Here is an 18,556-nt window from a genome sequence, read left to right on the forward strand (position 1 = left end):
GAATGTATTTGAAATGCAAAATTCTGCTATTAGTATTTCGAAATTATATTTAAACTGCCATATATAGGAAAATTCTGTGATTACCGTCATATTTAATCACAAATAAGAATGAAGAATACTGAAAAATTCTTGAAAATATAGTTTCTCTCTTTATATCAGTATCATATAATGTTATTAAATTGAGATTGCCCAGACAAAGCTGAGCCTGAGTTATGCAGAAATACAGAAACCCCTGATACTGAACTTTCAGGGGTTTCTTTCATTTGTTTGTTTTAGGGTTTGAGGTCTTGGTTGGGGTTTTAGGTGTTTTTTTTGTTTGCTGCTTTTAAATCAAGAGATAACAGCATTTATTCAAACTGTACTAATTCTATAAGTAAAAACTTCCATTCTGAGTAAAACTCAGTCATTTTGGTTTCTCCTTGATTTTTGGGGAGGCTGATGAGGCTTTGTTGGTTTGTTTACTTTGTGGTTTTTGGGTTTTCGTTGTTTGGGTATTTTCCCCTCCAGTAAATATTAAATCCTCCTGGCTTTCTGGTCTACCTCAAAAGAAACGGGAGATTAGGAAAAAGAAAGCAAACAACTTGTAACAACTTGCTGTATGAGAATCTTCATTTCAGATTTTGTGATAGAAATTGTTCACATTTTAGTTCTTTGAGTATGGAACTGATACAAACAAAATTCACACTTAACTGAAAAAGAATTTCTCACAAGCATACTTAAAGTCCGTATACTGAAATAATTTTCTTTGGACTAATTTTTATTACATTAAAAATACTTTCATGGAGCTATTCAACTAACTTTTTGTCTTTTTGAGCACAGTATTATTATATGCAATTTATATTAAAAAGAGAGAAAAAAGTTAAATTAAATTTACTCCACCAGCCCTCCTTCAATTTGCTATTTCTATGCAATAAAAATCCCAGCCATTACACCAAAGCAAAAATACTCTTTGGATAGGATTCTGTTCTAGTGATATTAATGTGTTATGGTAAGAAATAACATTTTAAGAAGAGCTGAGCATTATGATTTATACTTTTCTTTGGCATTTTTACGTTTTTGCCCAAAGGCAATCTAGTAAACAAATAGGAATTGCATTACTTCCTCCTTTATAATCAAAAAATCATGCTTTGCCTGTAGAATAATCCCAGGTGTGGGGAGGCTCTTCAGCTGTGTACAGCCGTGGGCAGTTGTGGCGTGGTTCCCAACCGTGCACCGTGTGACCAGCAGCTGGTTGTGCCACTGCAGGCTGGGAATTCCATGTGACCAGTGCTGAGACAAAGGCAGCCAGAAGGGGAAACAGAGGTCAGTGCTGCAAGGCCTCTCTGGGACCCATTTCACACCCCATGAAGCCTCATACCACAGCAGACCAGCAGCAATCATTGAGAGCCAGTATTGCCTCCTACACACGAGCTACTCAAGCTCATGTGGTAGGACATGGAGACTTACAGTGATACAAAGAAGGTGCCACAGCACAGCAGGCAATTAAAAGCAAACTTCTTCATTCTCTTACATTTATTTAAAACTTTTAGTATTTTTGCAGCACATTCTTCCTCCAGAGCCTCAAGCAGTGCCCTGTTAGACACAAATTACTTTTGCTCACTTGCATACATCCAGAATACTTGTTTTACCATCCACTCTCCTCTGACCTGCTTCTAAGCTTCTAATTGACCTCAGGGTCAAGAGCTTCATCCTTACTTTGGTTCTCCCAACAGCTGTGAAATAGCAAGAAACAGAGCAAATGGGCAATCACTCGTGCCACACATCCTGCAATTGCTCGCTCCCCACAAATTATACCAACATTGGTGCTCTACAGTAAATTGGAACATGTCAAAACCCTCAAGACCCTGTAAAGCTGGGAAATAGAGAGATATTTAACCTTACTGACTAGAATATTTTTTTTTTTTTAAGGCATATGTTATTAAATGCAATAAATTTTGTTTTAATCTCACACCATTTCATATAAAATCACATGTGAAGACAGAAACAACTCACAAATACATTTGCTGACCTAGTCAAATCTTGCTTGGAAGCTAACTTGCCAAAGGAGCTGCCCTGCTGGCAAAGCTTCTTGAGTTTAATGACACATTGCCAATCCGTTTAAGGCCAAAGCTGAACCATCTCTAAACAGGTGTTGAATTGTAATCATGGATTAAAAGAAAACCTGAGGAAAAAATGCCAAGAAATTAAACACCTCTGGGTCACTAGTTTGAATCTATTCCAGACTACTAAATCTGCTACAGTAATTACCATCTGGTAGTCTACATAAAAATAAATTACTGGCTTTTTTTGTTTTAATTCACTTTGTGCTACACAAAGGTCTTTATAAACACAAGTTTCAATTGTAATTGAAAGCTTTGTTGATAATCTCACTAGGTTATATCCAGTGCAACTATGTACTGAGCTCAGACTGGCTTCTCACTAGTGGTGAGCCACCAGTTCTCCCACCAGCTCACTGTGAGAGTGTGTGCTCTACACCTACAGGATTACAACAGAAGAAGGAAACTTTATTTTCTTAACAAGAAACCATTTCTGTCGAAACAAACAAAAATGCTTTCTGCTCCATTACCCTCAGGACAACAGCAGGCTCACAATTCAGCTGGTGTAAAAATAAAGACATTCACAGCTAAACTTCACCACATCAGTGTGGAGGTAAAGTCGACAGGACCACTAAGAAACATGCCTATCCTTCTGTTTTCTGAAGGAAAAATTTTGCCAAGAATAATTTAAAAGTGATCTTTTCAAAAAGATCACTTTTCTTAAGTTATATGTCCGGATATCCAAAAAAACCACCCTCTAGTCAGCTGCTTTTGGAATAAACTGCAAATTATTTATGGCAGCTCTCCCTCAAAACATAAGTAGACTTAACACAACTGTATTACATACACAATTTGAACTGAAATTCTTGCTCACTACATGTAGATGGTTTATTTCATTCCAAGAAGAAATTTCAGTTTCAACAAGCATTTTAATTGAGGTTTTTGGGGGTTCTTTGATCCTCTTTTTTTTAAATACATTGCCTTTTTCCAGGTCATTCTTATGAAAGCATGAACTAAAATGGCTTTAGAAACAATTTTCATTCTTTTTCTATTTTTTTCTTATCCTACATTATAAAAATTAAACTTGGTAATAGGCAATGTAATTTACACTCCACTTAATGTTTCCTTCACAGCACACATATTTGATTTATGATACATTTTATGTATTTTTCTCCCTTTGCTTCTTCAAACAAACTTTAAAATGCTGTTTTCACTCCTAAATTTAACTAAACTCAGTGTGTAGATATAAAAATCTATGTAGTTTCTCTCAAAATACAATTGTCAACAGTTTAAAAAACCTGCTCATTTTCTTAGTTTCTCTCATCCTCCCCTCACACATTTTTCTTCCAATTTCTTGACATAAAATGCAGGCTACAATAAAATGGCATAGGCCATCACAAGGGCATGCAAACAAAGCATTTTTCTTCAGTGAAGGCCCACCTTAATTATTTTAAGTGCCTCCTTCTGAAATCTGACATTTTGAAGGAGGAAGGGAAGTAGGAGAAAGACACTCAATTGGATAAATGAGAGCCAGGCATGAGCAGAAGCTCAGCAACCTGAATCCTCAGACACAGCTGTTGCAAGAAGAACATTCACATTAACTAATAGGGGGAGAGATGGATGCTAGGTAAAAAAAAAAATCAATACAAGAAGGGCTAAAAAGTTTCATTTGTTGCTATCATTGTTATGCTGTTATGTTTGATTCGTTTTGGGATGCTTTTAATAAAGTCTCCTCTGAGGAAAAACTTGTGTCTGTTACAGGCACGTGCTTCTGTTTTGTTAGTTTGAGGAAACAGTTCAGCTGTTTTACTGGCAGGGCTTTGAAAAACTCAGTGGCAGAGCAATATTCAGTTAAAAGCATTGCTAACTTTTCCCCTTTTCTGTCCCAAACGTGGTTCCTTTAAATATGGATGCATTTTCAGAAGTTCACCTACAATTGGATTAGTGCAGCTGAATGACAGACTTTGAAAACAATTTGTTGGGTCTTAAATGACTGGAGAAATAATTTAGATTAAAATAATAAAAAACTAAAATCTGTAGCATCCATTCTGATGTCAACCACTTTCAATACGACATGTAACACTACTCAGTATCTGTAGGATCCTTCATCTTCTGCCTTAGTGATTTTACTTTTATTAAAAGCATTAAGTACCCTGAAATCTCAAGCCTGTGTATTACTGAAGAAAAAAGCACTCAGATTTAAAACAGGACCTCTGTACCAGGGTATAATCTTACAAGTACAGAGAACTTTTTGCTCCATGTTGGTCATTAAAGCAGATCTTGCCAAAATGTTAAACATACATCAAAATCAAAAAGAATCCAGAGGTCTCTCTGTCAAGGCAGTTACAACACACCAGGTATCTTTTCAACTGTCATTTCAGAACACAGCTCCAACTGCTCTTGTGCTCTTCAGAAGGGGAGATACTTCTTAAAGTATTATTAACTAATTGATAAATAATAAGCCAGAATAATTTATTTCAGTCACCTGAAGTCCTGAATAGTTTTAACATTGAAGATTATTTATGGTTTGGTACATTTTAACTCCTGTAACCAGCAGGTCCCATTAAACAACAACAAAACAAACCCTGCAGTTAAGCAGTAGTGTCATTTCTATATGGGCCAATTTACTCTAGAATCCCTGTCTCTTTCCTTCCTCTTTGCTTCAAAGCCTTCCTGCTCTGAATTCCTCTACAACATGCTTCCCCTGCCACCAAACCCCTGCTTGATGGTCTGCAATATTCCAGGAGTTACTGGACAGCTTTTTTTCCAGTACTATTAATTTAATGGAATAGGAATCCAAACAAGGGCTAAGTTCGACAAAGCATGAAACATCATTTTGTTGTATTTTTTTCTGCCAATTCTGACAGGCATAGGAGCTGCTTTTTGAACAACAAACCTGAAACCTGCTCTACTAATATAACACTATTTTAATATAATAAAAATTATAAGAAGCCATAAGAAGTCCTAATTTTCAATTATTCACTAATCTTAATATATTGTGTGATTTTTTTATTTATTTTGTAATTAAAGCAAAAGGGAAAGTACCATAATTATGAATAAAGTTTCAAAAATGCAGCAACAAAGTTTGCTGATCCTAATTATTTTCTATCTGACTCACCTTGATGAGGAATGAACATCAAAGCTTAATTTGGACGCAACAGTTGGTTAAGCATAATCAACTTGCTTTGCAAACTTGTAAAAATAAAGGTTTTTTTAATAAAACAGCCTCAGAGTTCCAATGAAAATTTTAAGAGAGAGAGAGAGATTAACTTCGGCTCTGTTTGTAGGAAAAGTTAAAAGCTATAAAAATGGATGCTGGAAAACCAGGCATTATTGTATTCATAACTTTTACAAGGGTTTAAATAAGAGAGTAGGAATTGTAACTATAGTCTTTTTCTAGCTTGAACAGAGACAAACCCCAAATACTGATGCCATTTGTACTTCCACTTTTAAAACAATACTCAATATTTCTGTAAATCAAAGAAAAATCCATCTCACATTGCCTGATCCGTATTACCAGTGGCAAAGGTATTAAAAACAAAATACGGTATTCACGGAAGATGCAAAGAGAGAGCAGGTGATATTAAAAAAGTTATACTGGTAACTAATCTGACAATACTTCCACTGGTTGAATGCCAGCTAGATTTTACAGTTGATAGTATTTGATTAAAACACAGTAACTATGAGCAAGCCTGCCACATTGATGTTTCTAAATTACAACCACACCTTTGCTATTTTACTTCAGCAATTTCAGGTATCAATTTGTATCATTATCCAGTGAATTAAAGAAAGAAACTCCATAATAAAAATTTCGCTGTTACCCCAAATTGAAATGGCATATTAAAATTTGCTATGAAAGTACAGCTTTTGCTGATTTGAGATTAAAGTACTTTTGCTAACATCATTTAAACATTGGTATTCCTAATCAGATGGATATACATCCATGTCCCCCCAACCCTCTCCCATCATTTATTGTTGTAGTTTTGCCTAACAGAAACTGCTTCCCTAGCTCGTTAAGATTAATATGCATTTAAAATACATTCATACTTCCATGAACTTTTGATATCAAATTTGCCTCTAAAGAGTAATTTCTTTATATATATGTGCGTGTGTGTGTGTATATATATATGCTATGTGTTTGAGCCAAAAAATTAATTAAGAACAAGTGCTACACATCTGATTATGCATAATAACACCATCAAGAAAAATTAAGCAACACAATTTAACATCATTACTGTTACCTGGAATAACTGAGGTAAAGCTTTCACTGTGAGACAGAACCATATTCCCAGCTTGCATGGAAGTAAGTCATGCCATTGTGGTTTGTCCAGTACCCTGCAGTCAAATAAAATGGTAGGTTTTTCATTATTGCCACACAATCTCAAAGCCAGAACTTTCCCATTATCCTTTAAGATGATTAGCACTCATCAACTCCCATAAAAATGTCTGACTACATAATAATAAAGGTACATTTTAAACATTTAATTCAAAATATCTAACAGCTAACTTCGAATCACTTCTGTATTTTGATCTTCTAAAAGGACTTTTCTTCAAGAAAATAAATTCATAAGCCACATAATCACTTCAGTTTAAATAAAAAACCAAACCAAAAAACCACTCAAGCTTCAACCAAGTGTTCACAAGTGCTGACAACCAGATATGAAGACTGTAGCATAAACAAAACAATACATAAAAATTAATGTCATTTGCAGTTCACTGGAGCATTACTCACTGATGTCATCAAGAAAGACGACAGGCAGAATGGTCTCTGATCTCCATCCCTCATTGATCCAGTTCATGCCCCTGCTGTGTGAACTATTTAAACCCTTTATTTCTTTCTATGAATCAATAGAAGAAATAGTGGTATCTTTTGGAGTGTCCTGAAAGTCACTATTTCCTTACGTGCTCCTTGACAAACAATGTGTTCAAAGCCTTTACCAACACACTCATTTTTAAGTTAATCAGATAAAAAGCATTTAATCAGACAAGCATTAAAACCCCATAAGAACTCCTAGCTTGGAATAGGAATAAATTGAAGCTCAAATAAATTGAAATTTGTTAACTGTAATCAAAAGCAAAAACCCTTAAAGAGGGAAAAAGTTCTAAAATCTCTTAAAATCAACTTGTAAAAATAATAGCCTTTTATAAGACAGAAGCCTTTAATTCAGCCTTAATCTTTCAATGATTATTGATCTGCTGAATAAACACCACGTGTTTATTTACGAATCCAAACCTGAAAATACACACTGGCACACTTTACATCAGCAATGGCTGTTACTACAAATACAGTTGTTCTTCTCACAGAGTATTTCCAAGATGCAAAAAGAAAATGAGAGAACTGAATCAGTAGCTGACAGAATGTTTTAAAATGCACAAAACAAGAGAGTTCTTTCCCACCTTTCATTTTTGTCTAGAGCAGCAAGTTTGGCTTCATCTGTACTCCTGCTGCCTGCTTTTTTCTTCTTTTCCCTCTTTTTTCTGCTAAGCAGTTCATCCTTGATGTAGAAAGAACTACGGTTACAGGTTATCATTAGCATGTAAACCACAAATGTTACTGGGACTCTTCTGTGAAGGGTAAACACTAGAGTAGCATTTATGCAAATGTATCTGGGGGTCCTACATGATTAAGTAAAATGATCTATCTTAACAATAACTGTTGCCATGGTATCCAGTCTTTAAACACACATGAAGTCCAGTTCTGTCACTCATGTGTATCTCCATAGCAATCAAAGTTTTCTAAGAGGAGAAAGCATTCAACTTGCCTCCTTTCTCATTCATCAACTTCAATAATGCAGTGGAAAATAAAAAAGTAAATAGATGCTAATGTATGAATATTTTTCAAGTTATGGTTAGTTTTTTTTCCTTAGTCTACTAAGTGCAACAGACTTTTATATGACAAAAAAATAAAATTATCAAAAAATAATGTGATTTATACTGCTTACCAATTCCCACCCTGTTAAAAAAAACCCAAAACAAAAAAGCATTTAGCTTAGAACAAAGGCAAATCAAGTATGACTTTTAAACAAATAAAGCCTGTTTATTTTTAAACCTTAGATATGACTACAGTAGCATATGATTCTTCATCAACAAATGATAGACTTTTTCTCTTCTTCCTTCCAGATAAAAACCCAGGACCAGCTCTTGCAATTTATTACCAATTCCAGAAAAATTAAGTGGTTTTTAGATTACCATTTCTGAGATGCTGAATATATCATTCTGTAATTTTCATAATTTTAAATATAATATTTTTAAAATATGAAAAGTCCAAATTCAAACCAGGGGAAGTGGCAGAGGTATCTATCTATAATACACAAACTTCTACGGGAAATTCAGTCCTAATAATTGAAGCAAGTTTGATTTATTACCAATACTTACCAGCTGTTTTTCCAGGTAGATTGACCAAACCACAGCATAATGACCCACTGTGAGTATAATGAACAAGAGTAATGCCAGCTCAGCATTGCTCATTTTTCTCACCCGCCTGTAGTAGAACACAGGCTGTCGCCAATCTGGTAGTCCATTGATCAGAATATCATCATACCTACAGTAGCAAACATAACAGGCTTTCATGGAGAGCTAAAAATGAAATAAGCCAAACCATCCAATTATAAAACAAAAGATAATCCACAGAGTGCTTGAATAACACACACACAAAAGATCATTTAGTAAATTTTTTTTTAATAGAGTAATGCCTTGTTTTGTCAGCAGATAGGCTTGCATGTGGAAATAAACAGGCTCCAAACACTGGGGCATGGGGAAAAAAAAATAAAAATTCAAACGTTCCTGCAACCCTTGCCCCCCTCCCCTCCCAAGTTCATTCACTTTCGAAGTAAGAGACTTCCAGAAATGTGTTCTACGTGCTCTGTAATCAGTGGGCAGGTCTCCGTGATCGAAGTAAGTAACAACCCACGAACAACTAAATAGGTAGCCAAGAACAAATGTCTCAAACACGACAACCCCTTTTTTCTTTTACAAATTAAATGCACAAGTGCTGGGGGGAGGGGAGAAGCACCTCTGCTTTTTGTTTTTGTCCTTCAGTACCACAAATCCATTAGGTAAAAACATGCCAGACTTATCATACCTTCTTTGTAAGATAAGAGCTTAAATTAGAGGCTTGATATTGATATTTGAAAACAAAGTTCACCAGTTTTTGATTTTCTATTTGAAACACTGTCTTGAAAATCAATCTATATTAAAACTTTTTAATTACTAACCCTACCAACTGCACAGAAACTATTTTATGACAATCCTTTTTCCTTCACACAAATGTCCTGAAGTATCTTGAAATGTCTGAGGTCTTTTATTTACAGTATTTTAACAATTTAAAAATAAACAAACCACAAACATGCAAACCATTTTTTTTTAATTAACTCTTCAGAGTAAAGTTTCAAAGAAAAAATCTCTACAGTAAACTCATAAATCTGTATATTCAAGATGCACAACCTGTTAATCTTAAATTGAACACAACTCATTACATATTCTAATCACACCATTTCCAGAATTAAATCTGCACTGAAAGGCCTAATTTGGTGCAACACATTGACCAAAATATTTTAATTAAAAATATTCTGAGTTAGTCGCAGGCCTAATTACAGGAATAGAAATAGGGCCTATATTGTCATGCAGGTCAGTAGAACTCAGTAGTAGGTTTTTCTCAAGTAAATTGACCAATCCAGGAATAATAGCGCAGCTGCTAAACTGCCAGTCTTGACATGTAAATCAATTTAAATGCAACAACTGCACTAGCTACTTTGATAGTTATTAAATTGATACCTTGGAGATGTACTAAAAAAATTATTTCCAGAAGCAAATTCATTTTAAGCAGAAAAAGAAGCAGTGGTTTTCAATTAAAAAAATATACCTTACTATAGTGCATATCTGAAAAGCTAACTTCTGATGAAACATTTGTTCAAGCTGGCACCATTATGTCTGCATAAAAGATTTAATACCTCAGGATTCTGCTGTATTCTGAATGATACCAGAAGTAAAATTCATATTACAAAATTGTGTTTTCCATTAAAACTATGAGAATACTAAAGTTAACATCTATTATTGTAAAATTTGAACTAATAACTTTTTCCCCTTCCCAGTAAGTCAAAACAAATTAACTACTGACACCTTAACACAAACTCTGTTCAGAAAAATTGCTTATGATGTTATTTTAAAATTAAAATTTCTACTTAACTTTTGTTTAAGAAATAAGTAGATGTTTTAGCCTTTAAAAATATTAAGACATTTACAAGATTTTAGTGATAATAGAAGAGAATATTTTAGAAAAAGAACCATCTTTAAAACAAAATAGGTTGATAACAAGGTTTTACATAAGATGCTCTTCCTTTGAAACCTTCACGTACAACCTAATTTAATATACATTTATTAAGCAGTTGCCCTCTTATATACTAAGGGTTTTTAACTGACGCACTGAAAAAGCGGTTACCAATTAAATAAAGTCCATATATGCTGATGGTAACAATACAGTAATATGTAAACCAAGGTTTCAAACTAACATTTGGCAAACATGTTCTATTATAAATTATCTGTTAAGAAAAAATAAATGAAGACAGCAGAGCCTCTTGCATTAAGTGCTTTAAACAGCCCTCGGTATTTACCAGGCTACGTCGCTGCTCTGAACAACAGCCCCCATGGATTAAGGCTCGGAATCAATGCTCTATTGATTTTACTATCAATGAGCATTATGGCTCACACGACTGGCCATTTTAAGGGAAGATAGCTTCTATTATAACCCACTTTTTAGAATATATACTGTTAAAAGATAAATCACTGCTTTCAATAGTAATTAAGCTCTGTATTTGAAAAATAAAGATATCAATGATTTTTAGGTTTTCAACTGGAAAATGATCCTACTGAAACTCAGTAGCTCCCATAATTTTTAAATCCTAATTTTCAAATTTCTAATGTGATTCAATTAAAGGTTTCTCATTAAAGATTTCCTGTATAGACACTTACATTAACTATGAAAGACATTAATCCGTGTGCATCAAGAACTACATTTGGAATTTAATTACAAAGCATTCTTTTGGCAACCTGTATTAATTGTAACTCTATGTAGCAAAAAAAACAAGCTGAAAAGGAAAGATATATTTGCAGAGTTTCTTCCATAAACATATGCACACAGAATACAGCAAATTTTTCACATATGAGTATGCCTACCAGTTGTCTCTGAAACGTAGCCATCAACAAGCTACAAAAACCTCAAAGCACTGGTACAGAAATAGAAAGCCAAAAACATTCCCCATTTTAAACTATGCTGAGTATTTATTTTAAAACTCAGCAGTCTATAAAAGACTTGGTAGTCCTGTACTAAAAGTAACAAATTGCAAGATTATTATAATTTCTTTTTTTTTCAATTTTATTTCATAAAATAGCTTTTAGAGTTCTTTGTGAATCAATTACGTTGCAAGCAAAAAAATCCATTAACTGTAGTAACTAATTACAGTATCATCCATCTTAATATAATTATAATTTACTTTTCCCTTTAAGAGAACCACAGCATTTCATATTTCAAATAATTTCAGAGATCTGATATAGTTTATATACTATAACCTTGAATTAATGAGGACCATTCTGAACTACAGAAAGATTGCCCTGGTGGTTTTTATTTTGGGAGGCCTATTTTCCTCAAGCTGTCAAAGACATCCAGCACAACATCAGCCAGAACAATTATACCTACAAATACAGATATTTAATTATTAATGAGCACTAAGATAATAACCTTTCTTACTCTACACAAGTGTATTTTGATCCCTTTGCAAATGTTTTCTTTCCTGTAATCAAGCCAACATTGTTACAGAGGATAGGCCTGGTAGGTAAAAAAAGCTCCTTAAAAAGGTAACAAACAATGAAATTAAGATGCAAGATTTCTTTTACGTCTAATTACAATTAACTAAAGTGCATAAAATTATTTTTCATAAACTAAGATAATCAAAGACTAATAAAATTTATCACTGTCAAATTGATTTACCAACAAATGCCCTAAAGGTGAAGTGCATGGCAGGAAATGCACCCATCTCTACATACCCTAAAGATAAAATTTTCTGTAGAATTTCACACTTGAGTGTGTATACAAAACATAAAATATTGTGTTCTGCTGCATATGTGTTTAATTTAATGTTAAACAGTGCTACATTAAATGATGCTGCATGTATGTTTATTGTCAGAATATTTGAATGTTTTGATCATGTTTCACTCAAGAGTGTGTAGGAGAGAAGTCCTAACATGGTAGTATTACCATATTATGCAGTACTACTAACGATACTGGTATACTTCACGAGCAACTATATAACTTTCTCAAAAAAGAAAACTATGTTTTAAAGCCCAGTCATATCACTGTCAGTAGAGCAACTGTACTATTTTAACAAAGGCTTCTGCCATCAGATGAAGTAAAAATTCACTGATAAATAAGAAAATGCAAAGGCTTTAGAAAAATAATTATTACGTGTAGCTGGCCAACAGATCTGCCTTTTTAAAACGCTGTTTCTGTACTCACACAAACGAACAACACCTCTGACATTCACCAAGAATGACATTCACGGAGAAGGGGTTTTATTGTTTCAAAATGAGTTCATCACTCTCTCGTAGAGTGCAGGACCTTATCCCTGCTCTTGCTGGCTCCACTCCGTACACACACCAGGAATGATTGCATCACTTTTGAGAGGAACAGTAGAAGCCAGGTACAGCTGACTTCACTGCACAAAAGCAGGAGCCTGCAGCTCGCTCTCCTCTCGGTGCTACAAACCCTGCCCCAAAGCATTCAGTTGCAGGGAAGGGATTCCCACCCAACTGCCAGCAGGAGGCTGCAGTGGTTTCTGCCCAGTGCGGGGGCACTGAGTCAGCTTTGAGCCTATCCCACTCTGTCCATCGCCTCACGCAATTCAAAACAAATATCAACATTTAAAGTAGCAAGATTCCAAAAAGTAGTAACTCCCACGCTCTCCTTTGCTGTGCAGCTGCAAATAAGGCTCAAGCTACCTTACAACAGAACCAATATAACAGGGAGAGCAGTCCTATCACACTTACTGAAGATCTGTATTAGAAACGTGCTACAACAACGCCTTACAGGCACCCTCCATTTATGAGCTCAGCTGAGAGATTATCATTACACTGTGCAATAAACCTGATCAATACAGGGCTTTGCAAGCCATGAGACCATACAGCTCTGCTCTAACAGGTTATTTCTAAACTCTGCATATTATTTCCAGAAAATCCTCCGAAAGTAAACACTTTTTCATCCACCACATTTCTATTAATTCAACTATAAAATCAGTATCAAACATACATTCACATAGTGCAAGAAAAATATGACATTGTCTATGTAAAAAATAAGTTAGTGACAATTAAATCAATCTAAGATAGAACAATCTGCTGCTGCTTTAACTTTTCATTTAATCACTGATGCACTAATCAACAATATTTGAGTAAGTTAGTCACCTTTGTAATGTATGCAAGGCTTAAGCCATAGTTTTTGCAAGCTACTGTATCACAGTTTCATGCAAAAAGCTTCTCTTACAGCTGCAAGGAAATTCCTACAAGTTCCATGATGGAACTAAGTTTCAGAGAAACAACACTCTGAAGTGTATGCAAACAATGCTACTAACAAAAAGTTGAAGATCTGGGGGACAATTCACGTTAAGTGGCCTGAAATCATTTAGCTAACATTTTTTAAACTTTTGTTAAGTGTAACTTCACAATTAAATTCTCTTTAGAAGGATGAAATAAAAAACCCCACAAATTTCCAAAAGTGCTTCTATGAAGTACATTTTCATGACACTTGAAAAGGGGATTATCAAAAAAGTAGATAATCTGTACTATAAACCCTGGACTCCTGCCAAGACATCTACAAAGCGAAAATCCCTTCAAGAAATGTCTCATAAAACCCTGTTTAAAGACTTGTAAGCTGAAAGATGATCTACTAAAACACCAATCCAAAAGCAAAAGTCTGTCAGTGTCTCAGTTTTTCTGATAATCATTGGTTGAAATTCCTATTTGTTTAAAAACAGAAAAAAAAGTTCAAAATAATCTTCCAGAAAGTAAATTGGCCCTAGGTTTCCAGTTCTATATCCTACCCTTCAGGTACTGCTGGAACTGCTCCTGAACCAGCAAGGACAAGTAGCACTTATTAAAAAAGATTTAAAGGTTTCCACTATTAGAGATAATACATTTGAAAGGAAAAAAAACCCTATGAACTAAGCAACAGAAAACAATGCTGAAGACAACATACAACAGAAATAATTGCTAAATATCATGCAACAAGCCTTTTACTGACACAGGGAGGTATTACTGACATTTGAATAAATGGCCAATATTTTTAAATCACAGTTTTAAAAGATTGACAACTGAGCAAAAAAGCTGATATAGTTCTTAAGTATTTTTAAAAATTGTTTGAAATAACAGTTAGCTTTCAAAGTTCTTTCAAGTACTAATTTTAAAGGAGAAAAAACAGTATATCATGCAAAAACACCACTTTGCCATTTAAGCCATATACAGTCTTTAATTAAACAATTACAGAGATTTCACTAACTGAAATTATGCAAAAGAATAATCTGAAGTGTTACAGCTAAGGGCTGTTAGCACATACTAGTGCTAACACAGCACTAGTATGAATGCTTTACTTAAAAACCTGTGCAATTTAACTCACCTCTGCCTCCTTTCTTCATCCTTTAAAACCTCATAGATGGCCACCAACTAAAACAAACAAACAAAACACCAAAAAAGAAAACACAGAAAGATTTTACTTTATGACTGAATCTATAAATTTTGAACAGTAGTATCATTTTTACATTTGCCAACAAATGACCTTTGCTAGTTTTCATTTTCCCACCTTTCATTTTCCTACACCACTAAGTAGCAAACCCAGCAAGCAAAAGAAACAGTAATATATTCATATACAAATGTCATCAGACATAAACAAGCAACTCTTATACAAGACTTTCTTCCTGTCCTCACATCTGTCAAACTGAGTCTTGTCTCAGGTAGATATCCCTTATTTCATCCTGAAGATCTTACTAAAATCAAGTAAGCTGAGTTCAGTCCGAGGTATATTTTTAAAGGCAGAGCTAATTACAAAGTCATGTTATTTCACTCTACAAATATTCAAAACTAACTAAAAATAATTCTTTTCATTAAATTATGCCTATCTAGGACTTGCGTTGACAACTGATCAGAAATTTTCCCCACTGCTTTTGGAAGTGCAAAACAGATTTACCTCCTAAGAATATAAGCATTATGTTCAAATTATTTTTAATATACAGGTAAATATGAAATACAAGTTATCAAACAAGTTAAATGCAAAAAAGCATACTTGGTTTTAGTCTAGCTACATCAGCAAAACTGTAATTCAATGTTAAATTACTAATTTCAAAGGTGTACCACTGTTCTTACTAAAACAACATCAACATAAAAATTCTATTTTCCCCTAAAAGTTTTATTGCCACACATTTTACTTACTTGCCTAAACTGTATTTCTGCATTTTCATCTTTATTCTTGTCTGGGTGTAGAATGAGAGAAAGCTTTCTATATGCTTTCCGAATGTCTGCAGATGAAGCATCCTGAAAAAGGAAAACAAAGCAAATTGTGAGAAACCGATTCCCTGAACTTTTTGAAGATCTGCAGGCAGCCAACCAAGTGTAGGAGCTAAGGCAATGTAATTTGAGACATCTAACAACCAAACCTGCAACCAGCCCAGCCTAAATGACTTAACAGCCATTCAGCCCAATTCATCTTTCATCTTAACTCCTTTCATTACCATACGTCCATTACAACGACATTTGCCAACACTTGCAAACACTTTCTTGCTTAAAACCTAGCCCGGGCACCTTCTGCACCATTTAAAAGTTCAACTGAAAACTGAAAATTATTGCATCTGCATATCTTCAAGACAGACATAATTTCAGCAAATTATCATGCTCAATTTCCCAAACTCAGGACTTGCTAGGAACTCTTCCCTTATTAATATTAACATGCAATTCACTCCTAATAGGACTTCCATTCAACTTCAGCTTCACCATGTCTAAAGAATTGTATTTTCCTAAAGTAGCTTCAAATTGCGGTCTTGGAGCTATACTGTAGCACTGACATCAAACTGTACCTTAACCATTATAAGAATTGCACACATTTTGGGAGAAAAAATAAAATTAAACACAAAACGATGTACCAACTAAGCTGCACAAATGCAAATTTCTGAATAATGACTGCTATTTAGTACGTGCTGCAAAGATATCCAGAAATTAAGATATCAAGAGCTGCATTCTAGGTCATATAGGTGTAATCCCCACCAAAAGATACACAAAGCACAACACTTAAACAGAACTACTTGCATTTTACTGCTAACATGTCCAAGGCAACACTTTAGAAATCAACTGTTTATCTGACAATTTTTATTTCTTGATTTTATATATACTATTCCTAAGTATTTTCTCTCTTATTCCTAAGTATACTGTCTCTCTCAAAATTACAGTATAAACAGGGATCAAAAACCCAGACCTGAATTAGTCATATAACAGAGTGAAATAAGATAATAATTAATGCAATACTGTAATTAGTCTGCTAGGCTTTTTATTATATACCATTACTTTAATTTTGGTTTTATAACATAAGGCTATTAAAATGCTGCGTACAAGTTTGGGCCCAGAGTGAAAAATAGAAAAAGACTGAACTAGGGAGGGAGAAAAGCAGGGGAAAATACAGCATGGAAACGATCTTTTAAGAAGTTCGCATTTTCCCCTAATAAAAGACTGACGTTTCCGTAGTCTCTTCTCTGTCAAAGGAAAATGTTTTTAACTACTGAAAGAAGACTTCTCCTGAAAATACCACACATTCATTTTAAAATTTTTCCATTTTCAACAGCTACTTCTAAGGCATGTGCACACTGAAGCAGAATTCCTCTGCTCAAACAGCAACTTGCTTCCAGCTTGATTGCTGCCAGGGAGTTGTTTCATACTGCCATTGTTCCACAGGTTTATTTTTAACTCTCACTAAAGGAAAGGAAGAGACAGTGACTAAATATCTATTCTAGGATCAAAGAAATATTAAATCCTTGAGAGGTGGTCTTAATAGAATTATATGAAATACATGTGAAAATGAGATGCAAAAATATCTTTTAAAAATTAGGGATTGAGACTATGATAACCCTGACAAATGAGCACCTCTAGATTTGTATTTTGGATAAACTGCAACTTATTCCTTCTCTATCACACATTTATATATGCTGGGTATTATTTTTGAAGCGCCCATGATTAACAACTCATGATTATGCTTTACCAGTCCAAAACCTAATAAAACATATTAAAGACTGTTCTGCAATATTGTTCCAATTACTTCAAACAACAAACAAGCAAAAAAGAAGTTACAGTGTTTTCAGTTGTGTCTGAAGAATTGAAATTTTAGTTTTATTTGGGAGCAGCAGGATTGTTTGTGTAAGAGATCAAGACAAAAGGTATTTTATCTGTTCAATGCTTAAGCAAAGCAAAAGATCCCAAGACAACTCTGAAATTATGAAGTTGCTTAAATATTAAGTTGTTTCACCTTGAGAAGTTGAAATAAATGTATAAACTTACAAATTTATAAACTTACAAAACCAGATTGTTCATCTTAGTTACTAGAAATAATGTAGAGATTGTTTTGTTTCCCCTCATCTATCAACCCAGTCAGCCACTTCACAAACAGCATGGGCTTGTCTTCAAACAAAATATAATTATTTAAACACTACTATAGCAAATAAAAAAACAGGAAATAGTTTACTGGCCATGGTTTTATTTAAACCATGAAAGTGATCATTATCAACATTTCAGCTTATTGTAATTAAGCCTCTAAAAGGTTGAAGAGCATATTATAATATGGACAAATAATAAAATAATGGGATATTATTGTCAATTATTTCATTACAACTGGCACATATTAATTTCTAAAGCAGTAAGTCTGCCTGCTAACCCATTCTCCACAATATCCCCAAACACAACACAGAGGACCATTGTATATTCCAAACATTTTGCCAATTAATGCTACCTATAGGTACTGTTAGGCATCTTCAGGCAGTGTTCCAGATCCTCTAGGACCTGCCCTGAACACAAGTCGTTGGTTTCTGAGAAAAGACTCTCATCTCTACAGAAGTTCCTTCCTACCAGTGTATGACTCTAAATCAGCTATAAAGAATGATTCTTTCCAACCAATAAAGAAACACCTCCCACATTGATGCCAGCTGCTCTGAGAGACCTGACTTTGCTGGCCATCTTCAGTAACATTTCCATAAAAGCTAAGGCTTTTAAACACAGAGTTAAGAGTTGGTGTTTTCTGCAGACTAAGACATTATTTTACATATTACAACAGAAGTCTAGAGACCAGAGAAAGCCATGACCACACAAAGGTTTTGCTTGTTTAAAAGAAACAACATATTAAGCTGCTTTGCTTGCTAGAGAAATATCAATCTCAGTTACATCTAAGGAGGGAAAAGTAAAACCTGTAAAGGCATCTCAGTTAATAGCAGAAGGAGCTGGTAAATGTCACA

The 18,556-nt window shown here is 34.3% G+C and overlaps 1 protein-coding gene across 1 annotated transcript in view; it reads right to left on the minus strand.

Annotated features, from left to right (window-relative positions):
- Positions 1–18,556, minus strand: part of DNAJC1 (DnaJ heat shock protein family (Hsp40) member C1) — a 167,562-nt gene that overhangs the window by 54,616 nt on the left and 94,390 nt on the right. Inside the window, exons 5-9 of the mRNA XM_031066833.1 lie at positions 15,501–15,602; positions 14,692–14,738; positions 8,412–8,577; positions 7,434–7,531; positions 6,278–6,371 (exon numbers count right to left, since the gene is read on the minus strand). Coding sequence (XP_030922693.1) covers positions 6,278–6,371; positions 7,434–7,531; positions 8,412–8,577; positions 14,692–14,738; positions 15,501–15,602 — 507 coding nt within the window. The remainder of the gene's footprint in view (positions 1–6,277; positions 6,372–7,433; positions 7,532–8,411; positions 8,578–14,691; positions 14,739–15,500; positions 15,603–18,556) is intronic.

The sequence above is a fragment of the Geospiza fortis genome, unplaced genomic scaffold (assembly GCF_000277835.1).
Source record: "Geospiza fortis unplaced genomic scaffold, GeoFor_1.0 scaffold138, whole genome shotgun sequence".
Lineage (NCBI taxonomy): Eukaryota > Metazoa > Chordata > Aves > Passeriformes > Thraupidae > Geospiza > Geospiza fortis.